The sequence below is a fragment of the Molothrus aeneus genome, chromosome 1, assembly GCF_037042795.1.
Source record: "Molothrus aeneus isolate 106 chromosome 1, BPBGC_Maene_1.0, whole genome shotgun sequence".
Lineage (NCBI taxonomy): Eukaryota > Metazoa > Chordata > Aves > Passeriformes > Icteridae > Molothrus > Molothrus aeneus.
In genome coordinates, this window is record NC_089646.1 from 106,073,757 (window position 1) to 106,091,258 (window position 17,502).

Sequence of the window (17,502 nt, forward strand, 5' to 3'; positions counted from 1 at the left end):
TCTGTTGTTGTTTTCAACATAAAAGCTATAAAAAGAATGCACTTTCTTATATTTACTGATCTCCATTCTTTCCAAGTGTTTCTTACATATAGAGTCTGAAATATCAGTAAGTACATAATAAAGCTGGTTTCTCCAACACATTTATTCTTCCTAATTCTTTTTCTAGAAGAAAATTACTTACCAAGACAGATCAAGTGAATTAGAGCCCATAAATATCCGTTTGGATCAAACTGCAATAAAGAACATCTACATAAATAAAAGCACGAACATGTAAACATACATATTGCAATTTCCCTGCAGTTAGCTTTGCAAAGCAAGTACAGCAAGTGGGAGCTGTGCTACAAAGAAAGGGAAGATGACTAAAGAAGACTAGATAGACTGAAATTCTTCCTGTCACACTCAGAAACCTAGCATATGCCAATTATGCAGGCTCTCAGCTCATCTCAGCAGGGATAATTCTATTTCAGTTGTGTACACCAGTTTCCAGACTCATCTGACTTCAGATATTAACTGAGGTATCTTAAGCAAGGAAGCAGCTTTCCTAAGTCTCCAAAAGAGAATATCCAATGATTAGATCTTTCCTGAATGGAGCACTCTCTAAAGACAACTAGCTCAAACCTAAGTGATTTGCTGTAAGCACTATTAAGAAGTAAAACTGTGGTTTCCCCAGCCACCACCTGAGCTGTATGTCCACACTGCTCAGAGGTTTTACCATGATACAAACACAGTAAACCCAGCAAGACTCCAACACAGCAACAGGAAACATTTACAATTCCCTTGCAGGAATCCTACTCTAGCTTACCAGTAAAAGCTGCATCCCTCATATGCTAACGACATGTCAAGCATCAAGGCCTAGCTCAAGCTGCTTTACAAAGCAGATCTCACCTGTGTGTCACACAAAGGAAGGCACACTGCTGCTGCCAGGAGGAACAGCACACTGTGGAGAAGAGAAAGAAGGAAAAAAAAAATAAAAAAAGCAAGACCAAAAGCTTTCAACTTGCATTTCTACTCCCAGCAAAGTAGAGGCAATTCCACTCCATTTTACACTGACACTTCACTTGTTTAATTTTCTTATTCCATGTTTAAAAAATAATTTCTGCCACCAAAATTTTTACATAATGCAATTCTTCATAACTTGTACACAAAGTTTTATGGGAAGAGAAGCAGCACAAAACACCTCAGAAATGATAATAAGCAAGTTTTCTTTGGTAGAGAATATTTTTCTTCACTAGCCATCTGACTTCCCTAGGCTTTTTCAAAAAGTCAAAACCAGCCAATTTCTGGCTGAATGGCTACCAAAAAGTTCTTTCATTGAGACTAATTGCCTGTTACAGCAAAATGACATTGTTACTCCAGAGCACAGAGCAAAGTGGAATTGACTGGTATACATTGGGAATGTTTTAAGGACAGCACAAGTCCTCTCCTAGTCCACCAACTTAAGCTAAATAAATTCTTAACCTATGGCTGAGTAAGTATTTCTTTAAGCTACAGGGAATACACTGTGGAATTTCTGTGGACTGTCACTATTAATATTAACATACACTTGGTTTTGCAGCTTATTTTCCTACTCTCTAAGGGCATGGGAAAAGACAGAATAAAGATTATTTTTTAAATGGTATCCTTGACAATAATCCAGTGGTGAAGACAAGGCCACATAGTCAGATAATGGAAACAATGGGAAGAAATCAGGAAGATAATGCCTCTAAGTACACTAAATAATAACCCAACATTATCCATTCTAAAGTACAGCTAAAAGATTACAGGATGTGGAAGACAGCAAATATCCAATTCTTCAAGGGGATGTAGGGGCATAGAACAGAAATTTTAACACATGACTGGCTGATTTCTGTTTGTCCCTTTCCATCTCATTTTTGAAGCCTAATCATCCAGGGCCACCAAAGGTTGATAGTTGTGCAGTTTAATATCACAGAATCACAGAATCATCAAGGTTAGAAGAGACCTTCAAGATCATCTGTCCCACTGTCAACCCAGTGCCACCATAATCACCCTAAACCATATCCCCAAGTGCCACATCTTGAACACTTCCATAGATGGTGACTCCATCATCTCCCTGGGCAATTTATTCCAATACCAAACCACTCTTGTAGCGATTTTTTTTTTCTAATATCTAATCTGAACCTCCCCTGGTGCAATTAAAGGCCACTTCTTCTTGTCCCTTCATTTGAGACATGGCAGAAGAGACTGACCCCCACCTCATTATGAATGATTCTAGGAGAAATGGATCTCATTTACCTTTCATTTCTAAGGCAGAGAATTTTTAGCTACTTTCTAACACACTAATTATCTTTCTCTTACTGTTTACAATTACCCACTGAAAGTTCAAACCTTCCAAGCCTTTTCACAAACATTGTTATGGGTTGTTTATCATTCATTTCATTTTTGTAAGGAGAAAAAACATATCAAACTATTCAAGCAATTGCTAAAAATAATTAAAATATTTAATTACTCTTATGTTGCAACTTAGGCTCACTGCCCACAGGAATGTGCCTTACATTCTTTATTGTTTTGGTTTGCCATTATCTGAAGCAAATACAGAAGCTGGAGCCAAAACAAGTCTGAATCTGAATCTGAGTAGTTTTAAAAGCTTACCTACAGACTTTCAGATGAGAGGTCTGCTGTAAAAAAGAAAGTATGATTAAAACATTAAAATTTAATGATAAAAATGGTAAAACAGTGTTTTCTCCTTCCAAAAACTGGAAAGTGATGACAGCTGATCTTACTGCACCATACACATTAAAACTGCAATGAGCAGCATTCAAAATTTGAGTACTGCTTAGCAAATTTAATTTGATAAAGAAGAATCAAGATTATGGATTAGCCTACTTCATCTTGATTTATATTTTCAGATTACTTACCAGCAAGTAAACTTAAAACCAGATATGAACTTTATATCCGCTCCTCAAACTTGACTTGAATTGTACCAAAACTGTAATATATGCACTCAAATATTGAGTTTTCCTAATTAGGTACTATCTCATACAAACCAATCTTGATTTAAACTCATGAATAATTTTGGTATGAAATTATTCCTGAGGAGCTTTCTGTTAGGCCTGTGTTTGCATTATTCCTGTCTGTGCTTTTGTTTTTAAAGAGAGGAGTCATAAGCTTGTGACATAGAAGGAAAATATGAAACACTTTGACAGGGACACTAATCAGAGGACAATGACACAGGGACATGCCATGGTACACACTGCTATGTCCCTTAGGCATAACCTTAGTGATCTCTTTGGTTTGTTAGATGAAGTAAACACCCATTTATCTGTCTTCTATACAGAAAACAGTTATAATGAATGGAAGATGCCTTTCACAGCAAGCCAGAGGCCACTGTAGAAACAACTTTGTGATGAATGATTTCCCAGTGTTAGCTCACACAACAACTCTGTAGTCAGTTAGAAAAACATTTCAAAAAAAGCCTAAAAAGAAGGCTCCCGAATGGAGTTTGTAAGAAAAAAAAGCAACTCAGTTCTTACAAAAGGGTACAAGAGTTATTCTCCTGACTTTCATAGGGGTAAAATCTCAAGCATTCAAAACAAATTCAAAAATGCCCATTCCTCCTGCATTTTATGTGGAGATGTGACCTATCTGTAATTATACAATACACAAGATCTATTATACTGATTAGATCTAAGGCCATAGTCCTCATTCTTCTCAGCTCAAACAATGAGATTTTTATGTGGGGCATGAGAGAGAGGGAATATTAATTTTCAAAAGCAAAAGATAAGCAGGGACAGCCAGTCTTAAAAATGCAGATCAGACTGGTGATATGTATTTGCAGTATTTCATCAAATAAGGGGAAAGGAAACATCAGCATAGATACTTGTCAACACAAAAAGCTCTCTCAGGGTCTCAGTAATGAAATGCTATTACAGTGAGTCCAGAAAAGTATATGGCACTGATGCCTGTATTAAGAGAAATTAGGTATCTTGTTCTGGGGCAGTTCTATCACAGACTAATAGATCAATTACCTCTTTCTGCACAAACTTCTGGAACCCACAGGTTATGACTTCTGCTGCGTTGTGCACAGTGAGGAACACCGGGATTGGCTGCCATGGGGAGAGAACAAAAATGCTCGAATCAACCCAGAGCAGTCACACACATAGAAAGGGGCACTTCTCCTAGAAACAGCTGTCCCACATGTCTGTGGTTTGGGGTTTTGTTTTTGAAGCTGTAAACCCATGCCACATCACCTGAAAGAGACTTAGCCCATTCCAATCACTAGCACGTGGGCACAGGCATCTTTAAATGCAGACCCCCTGCAGATCTGCTTGCTGTGTCTCCCACTGCTGAGTGCTCAGTCAGTTTGTTTGTACCCAGCTACCCCAGTGAGATTTGCTCCAGGTTTCAGACTCTAGTCCTCCCTCTCTGATCCAGGATCTTCAGCCTCCACAGCAAACAGTTCTCATTTGTTGTCCCATCTCTGTCTGCTGGTACTAAGAATACAGTGTGACTCCTAGCAACAGATTTGTGGGCAAGACAATTTTAGGTGATTGCTTTCAGTTACTGCTAGGAAGAGCTGCCCAAAATTAGGATAGAAATGCAATAGTTCATACACAATGATGTTGAAATTATACCCACTGAGGTATCTGGACACCATCCCAACATGAAATCATTAAGAAACAAACCCCAACGATAACAATAATGAATCAAACACCCATTGCCCCAGGCAAACCCAGCCAGAATTAGTGGTTCATAATACTTCCTCCAAATCAGATCCATGGTCTCTCAGACAGCTGAAACAGAAGCAATTCTCTACTCTGATTAAGATAATCTAAAGACTAAGCCAATTTAGGAAGCAGTATTTCCCCACTCGTGTATGGTATTTAAATCGCAGTAGCAGAGAATGGATTAATTTCTCAGTAATGTCCAAACTTTTAAGTACCAGGTGATGTAAGCAGCAAATATCTCTCAAATATGACTTTGCATATTTTCTGTAATTTTCTTTTCTTTACATGTTAGAGAAAAGAAGCCAGATAAGCATTGCTGATTAAACAATTTAAGTCATAATGACGACTGGGGTGGGTCCATAGTCACAACAGTTGCACCAAAATAAGAATGGAAATCACACAAACACAACTGGCATGAAGTTGTTGGAACCAGCTTCACCGGTACTGAAAACCAATTCTCAACCCTGTTGCTGGATAACTGAGAACATAAACCCAGAAGTATTAAACATAAAAGTACTCTGAGCTTGACACAGTAATAGGAAATACAAGAAATACCCATAAACAAGGAAAGTTGACAGCAGAATTTACATTCTTCCCTTTGTGAAAGCAAATTTGTTGGGTTTTTCTTTCCTCCCTTCTGCTTTTGGCTCTTCCAAATGTTTTGGAGCCAACAATGGCTCCAGTTTGCCTAGCCCACTTAACCTTCTCCATATGTCTATTGCCTTTGATGCAAGTATTTCTTAAACTTGTGAGTGGGTTTAATGCTTATGAAAAGAAAGGTTTACTGGTTGGGCAGGCAGGGTGAATACACTCTGAATAAATCTGCTCTCATGGCTCTGCATACTTTTTTAAATCATCACAGTCCAGAGCTAAGCAGTCCTCCTCCAGTTCTAGCCCTGAATCCTTGATCTGGGGAGATTGCCAGCACCTCTAGGAAGAGGCACAAATAAAGATTAAAGTTGTAGCTTTGCCAGTATACAGGAGTGTTTGAAAGTGGTTCCCCTTGGATTTGATAATAAAAGTACACATAATTTCTGTTTTAGAAATAAACCTACTTAATTAAAATATGCTGTTGAGAGGAGCCAATTCAGCTATGAGTTTGGGAGAGTCCGCTTTCATTTTCATTGTGTCATAAAATTGTTGTAGACAAAGTTATTGTAAGTAAAGCTTCTACATAGGATTGAATTTAGCCCCACTGCAATAATAATTATGGCCTAAGACTGCTTTTCATTTTGTCTTGCCTTGTAAAATGGCCACAGAATTAGATCTCTAAATCCCCATTCATGTACAACAAAAGCCATTAAGAAATGTGAGATGCTCCTTAAGAAAGATTTGGGATACAAATCAAAACCCTTCACAGCCCTTCTGCCACTCCAGTGCAGTTCACTCATGAATGACCAGAGCAGGAGCAGGAGGTAAATACAGTAACTTGCAGGATGACCAGGAAGTTAAGAAGAAATAACAGAGAGGATGTGATTCTTAACTTCACCACCCAGGTGAGCAAGGAGAAAAGAGGCTGCTGCCAAGGCTCTATTGGTGCTTCCAGACAGGGCTTTCCTTATGGGACTTTGTTTACCTTACACTAAAGAAGGCAAGTGGAACTTCCTTCGACAAGGAAGCAAGAGGAACTAAATGCAATCACACTGAGAGAGAACTGATCTGGGAGCATGGGGCTTCTGAGCACATGCCTTCCCAAGATTATTTGTGTCCAAGATAAGACCCCCAACCTTGCTTACAAGGAAAAAGACCTCCTGTTCTTTTCTGCTCTATCTCTCTACTGGGATTTTCAAGGGATCACTGCACTCAGAATCTGGTAAACCTTTTGATCCTGCTTAGGGCTGAGGAGTTGAGAGGGGCAAGTTGGCTCTGGAGTTACATTAAGATGCATTGACAGAATGCAGAAGGGAACTAGTGCAGGATCTGAACTTGCAGACTGCACAACAGCAGCAAAATATTGCTATTTTAAAAAAATAAATGCCACCAATTTATTTTACTTTTTTTAGAGAAGACTATATAATTTAGGCATAAAGCATTCAAGTTTCATGAAAGGAGATTTGACATTCTGTAAACATTTGGTGAATTACTGTGATGCAAATGAATCCTAAAATGGAGTAATCTAACCCTTCCCATAATCTCTTTCCAACTTTCTATTTATTTTTTCAAATCCTGCAAAGAATCAAAACCTTCTCATTGAAATAGTCTTCATCAGTTTCCTGGAAGATTTCCCACAGATCTCACAACCCCATTCCTGCTTATGCAAAGTTACAGCTACTGATTTCTTCAGCTTCCTCCCTACCTGTACAATTCAGACCACTGAGGATCAGTTCAGTAAAACACTAAGTACTCTGTAGAGATGCTGAGTGCTTCAGACTGTCACAGAGATGCTTTTTGATGCTTAGTAGAACTGGACCACTGCATTAGCTCCATTAACAATGGATCTATTATTTAAAGTCCTCCTCCCTCCTTCTCCCTCAACCCAGGAACAGCATTAAACACCATGTATGAAGGAAATAATCTTTGTTTATAAAGTAGAGGTAATAAAGAGCTGACTTCTACTGGTCTGTTTCTTACCAATCTAGACAGTGCCCTGGAGCCAGCATAAATAATGCCCACAAAAAGTACTGATGCAGGAAGCCATGACAGGATTTCAGACCTGTGAAAGCAATTAAAATCCCATTATTTCACCACATTCTGTTTACAAATAGAAAGCAATAGTTGCTTGCAAAGAATGTAATAATACATATATATGTACATTAATTTCAAACATTTGCATGTTAAAGTCAGTATCAGACTGCTCAGTATTCTTTCCATTTACTAAGGAGTCCAAATTAGAAATTATTCATTTTGTCTAATCCAAGAGAGGAACTAACTGCCGATATATTTTCTTTGTTTTACTCTTTCCCTGGCTCCTCTTCCTCCAAAATAGTGTTGTTTTTTGGTATTTCTCCTCCCTTAGAAATTATTTCCATTGGTATTAAAGGAAAGACATTTAAACTAATTTCCTTGATGTTCTGTGAAAAGAACAAAACCTGACAAATGAAGGCATAAAATGGCTCACTTGCACAGACAGCACACATTTTTACTATCTACAAATACACTGGGCCACCCACACATTCATTTCTCAGCCAGATTTACAAAGAGATTCTTCCTAAAGATCAGATTGTCTCTGTGGAAGCCTATCTCTTGAGATTTCCTAATCATATTCCTTTGACTAAGCCAAACTCCTAGAGGCAGTTTGACAACTAATGGAGGAATGAAGTCATCAGATTGATCTGATTAATTTTCTTTTAGCCATGGTTACTGCTGTAGGGTCACATTTCAGTTCTGAGAAGGGGCTTCAGAACTTGCGCCTCTCCTATTTTTGATCTTGTTACTTAAGGGAAAAAAAGGATCAGGTAGGTGGTAAATTTCAGAGAGAATAATGTAAGATTTTTAGCAAGGGAAGAAAGCAGTAGCTGTGAGGTAAAGGCCTGAATCAAGGGCTTCCCAGGACTGAAGACATGGCTGCCCCATTCACTCTTCCCAACCTTGGAATTAAAGTGGAGAAAATGTTAATGGGCAGTGCTGATTCTCAAAACAAAACCAAACTGCTTGTTCTCAAAACAAAACCTAACTCCTTCGTTTGCATTACACTTCCAATTAACATGTACAACTTGAATATAATTGTAGATACTGGTACACAAACACATTTCATGGAACACAAGAAAACAGACCACTAAACAATGAAATCAGAACAGTACAAATAAAGATAAAACATACACAAAGATTAATGTAATCACAGACAAGGGAAAAACCATAAATACCATACTTCCTCTGTTATTATACATATAATTTTCCAAGACAACAAAAACCCAGGGTCACAAAAATAATGTTTAGATCCTTTAACTGGCATAAATATTTGCCCTGGGTTTTCTTGAATAGTTTCCATAAATTTTTATAAAAACACTGTTCCTTTTGAGGTTATTGACTTCAACTGGAGTCTCATCAAGTCCAAGATCTAATACTGTCATACCTCATTACCAATGAATTCACATCAGACACCAACAAAAATAAGCCTGCACTATTGGAACAGCAATAAATTGAAGAAAGGGGGAGGGAAGAAAAGAAAGTGGCTCTGGGAAGATAAAAGGAACACACGATAAAAACCAAATTTTCATTTAGAACATAAAAATACCACTCTTTCATGTTCCCCACCACTAAATTGTAGGAATCCCAAATATGTCTTCATCTCCAAAGCAATTCTGTGAAGTGCGATGGAAAAGGAGTTCAGATGCTTTTTCCATGATGTAAGGGTAGAATTTTATGCTGCCAAGTGGGAATTTCAGGACTGAAAAAGAATGCACGGATGTTTGATGTAACGTGTCAGCATCAACAATCTGTCTTGTATGTAAACCAATTAGCAGCTTCTCCTGTTGGCAACACACTGATGTACATGCAAAGTAGGAAGAGAACTGATGAGTTTGTGGTTGTTATCGGGCTAAATCCAAATCCCATGATAGGCAATGGGTAGATTCCCCCAAACAACACATAAAGAAAGGCTCTGAGCTGCTGCTTAGCTATGGGTGAAATGCAGCACTACAAGAAATGCCAATCAGAACACATCAGACTTATGTGCCTACAAGGATTAGGCAGAAGCCGGGCAGCAGACTGGAAGCATTATGCAGATGCTGCATGTTCCCCTGTGCTCCACAGAGCCCTTGTTTTGGATTAAAAAAAAGCTTTGTAGACAGTCAACATTTGCTGTAAAGAAGCAAAGAGAGAAAGTTCCTTATAGTATGTCCTGGGGGGAAGCAGAGGCAAAGCAGGTTGTCCATAAAACCTGAGTGAGATTACTCTAAATAATAAATTTTTATTTGGTCTTTATAGTGAGGTTAGTTTTCTGGACTTTAGACAAAGGGCAATGATCTCTATGTAATAACTTAATTCTGCTGAGACACTTTGGGATAACATGAACTGGCTCAGAAAGTATATGAGATCAGTCCACGTGACAGAAAAATCGAGACTTTGTGGACATAAACAAACAAATGGATGGCAGTTTATTATTTGAAGCATTTGAGACTGAAGACTGGCTATGATACTCCTAAGTAGCCTACACATAGGCAAAACCCTCCCCTCTAACCAATAGATAGATTCAGAGACAGATATTTTGTAAGGGGGGATGGAAATGTCCATATCCCAGTAGTAGCATTAAAATCACCTTTGCATGTTATGCGTGTTTGTTTGTTTGTTTATTGATGAGGTTTTTTCTTGGTAATGCTTTGGAGGTTTAGAGGGTTCCCATGTTTGGGTTTTCAGGCTGCTTTTTGTTTTGGCTTTGATTTTTTTTTTTTTAATACTGGAGATGTTACAAATCTACCTCTGCAAAGCAATAAAGCATGTGCCTAATCTTTGTGAAGAAAGGCAGGTTTAAACTCACGCTTAAATAGCTGGATGAATTATAGCCAAAACATGTAAATTAATTCTGCTTGTTCCATTCAGTTTATTCTAGAACAGGTATTCTGTATTAATCAAGCCAACGAAGAGGTTTCTCAAGAGGGATTTCAACCCCTTTCCCTACAGTGTGCTGACATCTAGTGGCCTCAAGTCTCCAGGGTCAAAAGATGAACTAATTTTTCATCCAAGCCTTTCTTATATAAAAACAACCTCTTCAACATCAGTGAATGGTTCTTGTCCTCTATTTTCTTTAATGTCTTCCCAGGTTTTGAAAAGAAAAAAAAATCTTTTCCAAGCTGGGAAAAAAAAGATTCAACTTCTTCAATTTCATGATTTAAAGCAGAAGTAATCATTAGTGTAGAAAAGCTGAACTATAAAAGGACATTACTGATGGCTGTATTCTTCTAGACTGTTTTGTGATGACAAAATCTGCATTAAAAATATAAATTTGATAATAATATATATATGTATCAGTAACTGCCAGTAAAGCAAGGTTTGGACTCTAATCCTGTCTCTGCCAAAGTCACTGACAGCTTTTATGATATCCTCAGTTTATTGCAGCTATAAAATAGGAAACTGAATTCTGTTTTCATTTACGACCTCACTTATATTTCCGTAGTGATGTAATCACTTGCATGAGCAGGAAAAGAGAACATAGCCTGGTTTTTCTGACATACTCACAGGATTTCATTCCAAGTGAGGAAATTCAGTTTTTCAAGCCAACTGTCTGAATGTCAAACAGAAAATTCATCAGTTGTCACTTATTAATACAGAATCACTGAGAAAAAGTTACATTAGAAGGGGTGTCTGGCAGTCATTTTGTCCAAACTCTCCCAGCTTCAGAGTCAAGTCACATTACTCAGGTCATTGCCCAGGAAGGTTTTTAGTATCTCCTGAGATGAAGATCCAATGATTGCTGTGGACATACATCTTCTAAATGATACCATTTTGCACAAAGAAAAAGATGCTGCATTCCATACTGCAGAATGGATCCACCTGAGCAGAGTACAGCATGATGACTCTTCTGAATTGCGCTGTCACACTCAGTTCAAGCAGATGATCTTTGTCAACAAAGCACCATTTAATTTGGAGTTTTATTGTTAACATCAGTTAGGAAAAGGCAAATGGTCCCCATTTATGTGACCCAGCTCTCAGAAAAAGGCAGATCACATTTATAGACTTCACAGCCCTGAGGGTTTTGCAGAAGATTGTGTCAATGCTCTTAACTAACATTACCAAGGTTTCTCTTACAATACTAAGAAACAATCCAGGGAAGAAATTGTTTCTTAGGGACAGATGTTTGGATAAGACATCCTTATTGTTTTCACTATGGGATTTTTGGTTGTCTTACCAAGGTTAAATTAAATCCACTTTATAAAAGTAGTTGGTTTAAGTGTGTCATTGAACACCCATTTAACTAAAATGTGAGTTCTCTTCTACATCTGTGAAGCAGAACACCCACACCCCCACATACATCAAACTCTATTTTAGCCAGTTCATAACATCCATGAACAACTTAACTATGTTGTAAACCAGCTACAGAAAATAAGTATTTGGCAGATACCAAAAAACCTTCAGTACCTTGAACACAAGTTTATCTCCACCCAGCCCAGCTTCCAGGAGATGTGAAGCAGAAGTCCACCCACCAATGTTTGCCACCTGAAATAGAATGACACTAGGAAATAATATGTGAGGCCTAGGGAATGTGTGCAGATAAGTTAGAATAAGTAGCAAGTAATGCACATCGATTTCTTTTACACTTTAAAATAAGCTATCAGCTTTCTTCTTCCTTAAGCTAGTAGTTTTAAGAGAGGTGTTCCATGTTCCTTGGGTGAAAATTCTTGAATATCTAGCACAGTTCAGACAGAGACACTGTATTATAATGTTAAATTACATTAACATCCATAACAGATATAGAAGTGGGCTTATTTATGACTCCCATTCATTGCAATGCATTTAAGCAATTATTTAGAATCTTTCTCACACATACACAAATAAACAAATATTCACCCTATGTAGTACTAGTGCATAGTGGTAAATATTCAATGCTACTATCACAACTCACTTCACCTTTTTTTAGATGAAGAGCACATGAGAGCTTAAAAGCCAGGTTTCCCTGACATTTGCTGCAGGTTTGACTATGCTCTATCCCAGCTAGTGGTGAAATCCCATCTGCTTCATTGTGAAAAAATTCCTCTTGTCTCAGGTTTAAAGACAGAAGTTTGTGACAGTTTCAGATGCTAAGGACTATGCAGTATAGTCTTAGTTTATACAGGGAACAAAACCAAGACAATGAACAGTAAGAGCATGAACTGAGAATTACATCCTTTTCCTCTTTGCTCATCTGTCACAGGTCTAAATGAAAGTGACACTTTCAGTGCATTTCAGTGCCATCTGAGCCTCTAAAAAAATCCAAGGAAAGGTCACTTTTAAAAGCCAGAACTTAGGGGAAAATATTAAGATGTTAATATTAAGATATTAAATGCATTTCCAAATAATAGAAAAAGGTAATTACTGTGATAACGCATATGCGATAAGGCAGTTGCTTGCCATTGAATTACACTTTTCTGCTGATTTACGTCTATTTTACACAAATTACATAACCCTCTCCCCATATGATAAAATCCTTGTGCAAGAGACAGTCTCTGTGTGTGTGCCAAAACTGAAGAAAGCATTTACTGCATATCTAAATGAGCTGACTAGATTCAAAGTGGAGATTCCCAAGGCAATTATTCCTAGAGTTGATTGTAGTCCTGGGACTGCAAGTCAGGCAAAAATGTAAGCCATGCTAAGCAGCAGAAGAGGAAGTAAAGATACCCAGTGTCTGCAGATTTTAACACAAAAATGGGGGAAGTCTTGGCTCCAAGAGGCCAGATTTTCACTAAATGTCTCATCAACAGCATTGATGGTATATACGGACATTTGTCAAAACATTAAATTTCTCATTACAGTAATTAAGATATGATAGTAATTCATGAGGAGACTTACAACCAAGGCTAAGCATGAAAAGAGAGAACATGGTATTTGTGAATGCCTAAAGAGGGTTTTAAGGTTGGTTTTCTCTAGCACAGCAAAAGAATGCACTATAAATGCACATTTTCCACATTTTCCTCTCTTCCAAAGAAAAGAGGTTATACTGAAATTGGTACTTTTCTATGCTGATTTTAACGAAAATGAGAAATTATGGACTCTACGTATCTCAATGACATCAACTCCATGATGTTTAAAAATTAACCAAGACACATTAATGAATGCTTTATTAAGGCTTCATGAAGGATGTTCTCTAGGCAGCAAAAGCCAGTAAGAACAAGAAGTAGTAAAGTTAGCTTCAGCATGGAACAGCAAGATGTTAAAAAAACCACAATTCTTAAAACCATACTTACCCTTGAAAAAGGGTAGGGTAGGTAAATTGCAGGACAGACAGGACATACTGGAAAATAAATAGCAAATTAATGGACATCAAACACCGACTGTTCATAATATTAACAAACAATCACAAGCTACAAAACAAACACAAAAAGTTCTCATTTTGCTTTATTTTGGTAGAAAAGACAAAAAAATGTTTAGTAATTTCACTTGTTGTGGTGTATTTCCTGCCCCTTCCCTCACAGGGCTTCACTATGATCTCTGAAGTGCTGGATAGGCCTAAATCTCAATGAACAGCACCCGGGCTAAGTTTCACTTGAGCTCATCAGGAACACTTTAGCTCTCAGGAACTTAATGCTGTCCAGCGAGCTCCTGCTTTTCAACAAACAGCTTTGGAGATTAATTTTTCTTGCCTGTATAAGAACCCAAGTAGAACAACATTTTTATTATTGAACTTTCAAAGAATGTTACCAACCCACATTGAGGCCAGGAAGGAAAATCGCTTTGTCTAAACCCAACTCTCTTGTGACCCTACAAGCAGCAGTCCTGAGTGTGACCCTTTAAGCTCTCCTGGACCACAGCAGGATGCAATCAGCATCCTCCCTCTGAGTGGGACACCTCTCAGAGCCAGCTAGTTTGCTACACTTGGAAGATCTCTGAAGGACGATGATGGATCCTGGGCTGATACCAACCACTACTCAAGACTCAATCTTTTGCTCATAAAGAAGATGCAAGGACAAACAAAGTGAGTACTTCACTGAATTTGAGGGCAATTTTTCCTGGGTATACCTTGTACATGTCCCTTTAGGTCTGAGTGTCTGTGAATGTGGATATGCTGTAGAAAATTCATTATGAATATATTATGTAGAAAATTCATTATGAATTCATTGCTTTCTTTGATTCTTAAGTACATCAGGTTTATAAGTAAGATAGTGAGTCACTGTCGTGCCTATATTAAATTCTATATGAATGTTTTGTTAAATTGTTGAAATTAAGCTTTTGATTAAGAGCTGCTATGTTTAAGTGTTGCTCTAACCTTTAGACTAAACCATTCATCAAATCTGGGGTTAAGTTTGGCAAGTGAGTCCACTATGAATGCTGTGACTCAGTGTCTTATTCCCTTCCCTGTTCTTATTTCCATGCAGATAATTTTTGGTTTATTGATTTTTAGATTGATTGATTTTAGTTTGATTTTCCTCTGTCTGCTTTAACCATCTAATAGTGATGGCATAGATGTAATGATGTAGTAATGCAATAATGATGTAACATTGTAATAATGTAGTATTGATGGCAGTAGAATGAACCTCACCAACAAACTTTATTGTGATTTCACTTTAATATTAATCTGCTTTTGCACATCCCTTTGCTGGTGATTCTCTGAGTGACCTAAATCACTCATTCATGACACTTCCCAGGCCAGAACTGCTGGATGCTGCCTCAGTCGCTGTGGAAAGTAACAGACACTAAAGGACATGAGGCATGGAGTGGACATACTGAAAAATGGAGAAGGCTGTCATCTGAATTGCACTTTCATTTTCTGAACATAGTCCATACATCACACTGAATGGAAAAGGATTAACAGGAACAAAAAGCCATGAGCACCAGTCAATTAAAATCATATCATACCAAACAGGCAATCTTTGGCAGAACCAAGAGCAATAATCTAAACATAATTGTCTCCTTATGGCTAATGTATCTTACAGATTTAACATTCTGCTTACACATTGTGTAAAATATTAAGCAGCCCATAAAGCCCATTAGAGATGTAATACATGGGGGTAAAAAGCAAAATCTGTGTCATTGCTTTAGCCTGCTTTGTCTGGGCCTGCGCGTATGGATGCTAGTGTCTCTTCACACTAAATATGTATATATGCAAATGTGAGGCACAAATACATGCCTTCCAGGTCTAACAATTTGCCATGATGAAGTATATAAATACCACTTCTGCAAAGGAGAAGAATGATTGAAGCTTCCTCAGAGGAAATGAAAGGTACCTGCTGTTCCTTCCAGGAGCCAGCAGAAACTGTGAAGGGCAAAAGGAGAAGCTGAAAGATTTCAGCAGAGAGAAAAAAACTGTGCTGAGTACCTTGCAAGGTCCAGTTTTCAAGTTTTTGGGGTGTCACTAATAAGCTGGTATCAGTATACAGAGACAAGGCATGTTGATTCACAACAGGTCTTTTTACATGTACAGCTGTCAGAAATGCCATGTGCATTTTAAATCAGGACAATCAACCTACACATCTGTACCCCTACTTGCATTTGCACACCACCTTCAACAACTGAAAGGTCTATATTCTGGTTATATTATACTTTATTACACTAAAACCTACATGCAGGTCTGAAAATGGAGGCCCTATGTCAATGTCCCTATGACCTCCCCTCAATCACAGTTAAGCCAAATAAATACCCTTCCCAATCCATGATGCAACCTAGAAGCTCTTTTAGCCCCTTTCTATTTAACTAATCACTGCTTCCAGCAGTCTGTCAAATCAAGTGCATTATCTCTTCCCACAACTTTGTTTCATGTCTGGATTTCAGTCTACTCCTGAGCATCCTTAATGACAAATGTATCTTGGAACCACTGGCCAATGCCCAGAAAAGATTTCATTTTGAAATGAAATGCTGCTTTTCTCTAATCCTCCCTCAGAATATTCATACCCTGATTGTTTCACCAATATTTTTTTCTTTCAGAAATCTGCACCAGAAATACAGACACGCTCTCTGACAAACAGGATAGCACGGAGTAGTTACTCTAACTCCTCCTCCCAGAGTGAAAAAACTACTTTCAAACTATGCTTAAATTATACAATTTTATTCCCAATGTGGCCATCTTCAGCTTACTTCTTACACTTAGACACTTCAGCAACACTAATATGAAATTGTTACACAGGGGAAAACAAAATCCTTGTCCTTAATTCGTCTGTTAATTAAGTAGTCAATGGAACAAAGTTGCCATGGAAGTTAATATTTGTTTCACTTCTAAAATAATACTTTGAATATTTCACATTTTCCCCTTGGATAGTTGATATCATTGTTCCAGTTAACAGATCTTCTTGTGGGAATGAGTGCAGTTGCCATACACTCGATAATGAAATTTATACAGCATCAGCGATACTTTCAGTGCAGCATAACTTCTGGCTCTATAACACTCCATTCATTGGAATGATATGATGTCAACCTCCTTGCTCTCCTAAACAAGACAAAACTGGAACTCATTTGTCGTGGAAGGGTAAAGCTGTCACACACTGAGCAAAACGAAACCGGCACCCTATCCGCAGTTTGGGGAGCACACAGGGATGGGCGGCTGGCTGGAGTGTCACGGACTTTTTCACTCCTGGGGTAGTCCCGTCCGGGAAGGGCTGGTCCTCTGGCTCTCCCTGAGCAGGGCAGGGAAAGCACAGGGCACCGTCTTTCTCCTCCTCCCGCCCCTGGATCCTGCACTTCCTGGCCCCCGCTCCCGCAGCCGCGGACCGGCAGCCAGCGCCCCCGCACCTCCCTGCGCCCCGCCCGGCCCGTCCGAGTGCGGGGCGGCCCCGCGCCCGCGCTCACCTTGTTGGTGAAGCTGGAGGCCAGGTAGAAGAGGCAGAAGGCGAGGCCGCCCGCCGGCCTCTTCAAATACATCGGTCAGCGCGGGCGCGGCGGGCGGCGGCCATCGGCCGGGCCGGGGACACGTCGCCTCAGCGGGCGCCGCCTCTGCGGGGCCGCTGCTGCCGCCCGGCGGCCGGGCCGGGCCCAGGGCGGCCGGGCCGGGCCCAGGGCGGCCGGGCCGGGCCCAGGGCGGCCGGGCCGGGCCCAGGGCGGCCGGGCCGGGCCCAGGGCGGCCGGGCCGGGCCCAGGGCGGCCGGGCCGGGCCCAGGGCGGCCGGAGCGGCCGCAGCGCCGCGGCCCGGGCACCGCTGCGGCCCAGGCGGCACCGCCGAGCAGTGGCCGGCCGGGGAGGGAGGACATTGTCCCCTCTCCTCTGCCTTGTGGGACCCCAGGTGGAGTGCTGCGCCCAGCTCCGCGGCACTCGGCACGGG

The 17,502-nt window shown here is 39.6% G+C and overlaps 1 protein-coding gene across 3 annotated transcripts in view; it reads right to left on the reverse strand.

Moving 5' to 3' along the window:
* The window catches only part of TMEM241 (transmembrane protein 241), a 55,120-nt gene extending 37,977 nt beyond the window's left edge, over positions 1-17,143 (reverse strand). For 2 of the 3 annotated variants that reach the window (XM_066546433.1, XM_066546415.1), the window contains exons 1-8: positions 17,034-17,143; positions 13,502-13,548; positions 11,700-11,777; positions 7,257-7,338; positions 3,987-4,064; positions 2,611-2,636; positions 886-937; positions 182-230 (exon numbers count right to left, since the gene is read on the reverse strand). In XM_066546433.1, coding sequence (XP_066402530.1) covers positions 182-230; positions 886-937; positions 2,611-2,636; positions 3,987-4,064; positions 7,257-7,338; positions 11,700-11,777; positions 13,502-13,548; positions 17,034-17,105 — 484 coding nt within the window. In that variant the 5' untranslated portion in view covers positions 17,106-17,143. The remainder of the gene's footprint in view (positions 1-181; positions 231-885; positions 938-2,610; positions 2,637-3,986; positions 4,065-7,256; positions 7,339-11,699; positions 11,778-13,501; positions 13,549-17,033) is intronic. The other variant, XM_066546424.1, reaches the window with a different exon arrangement.
* Positions 17,144-17,502: the final 359 nt, after the last annotated feature.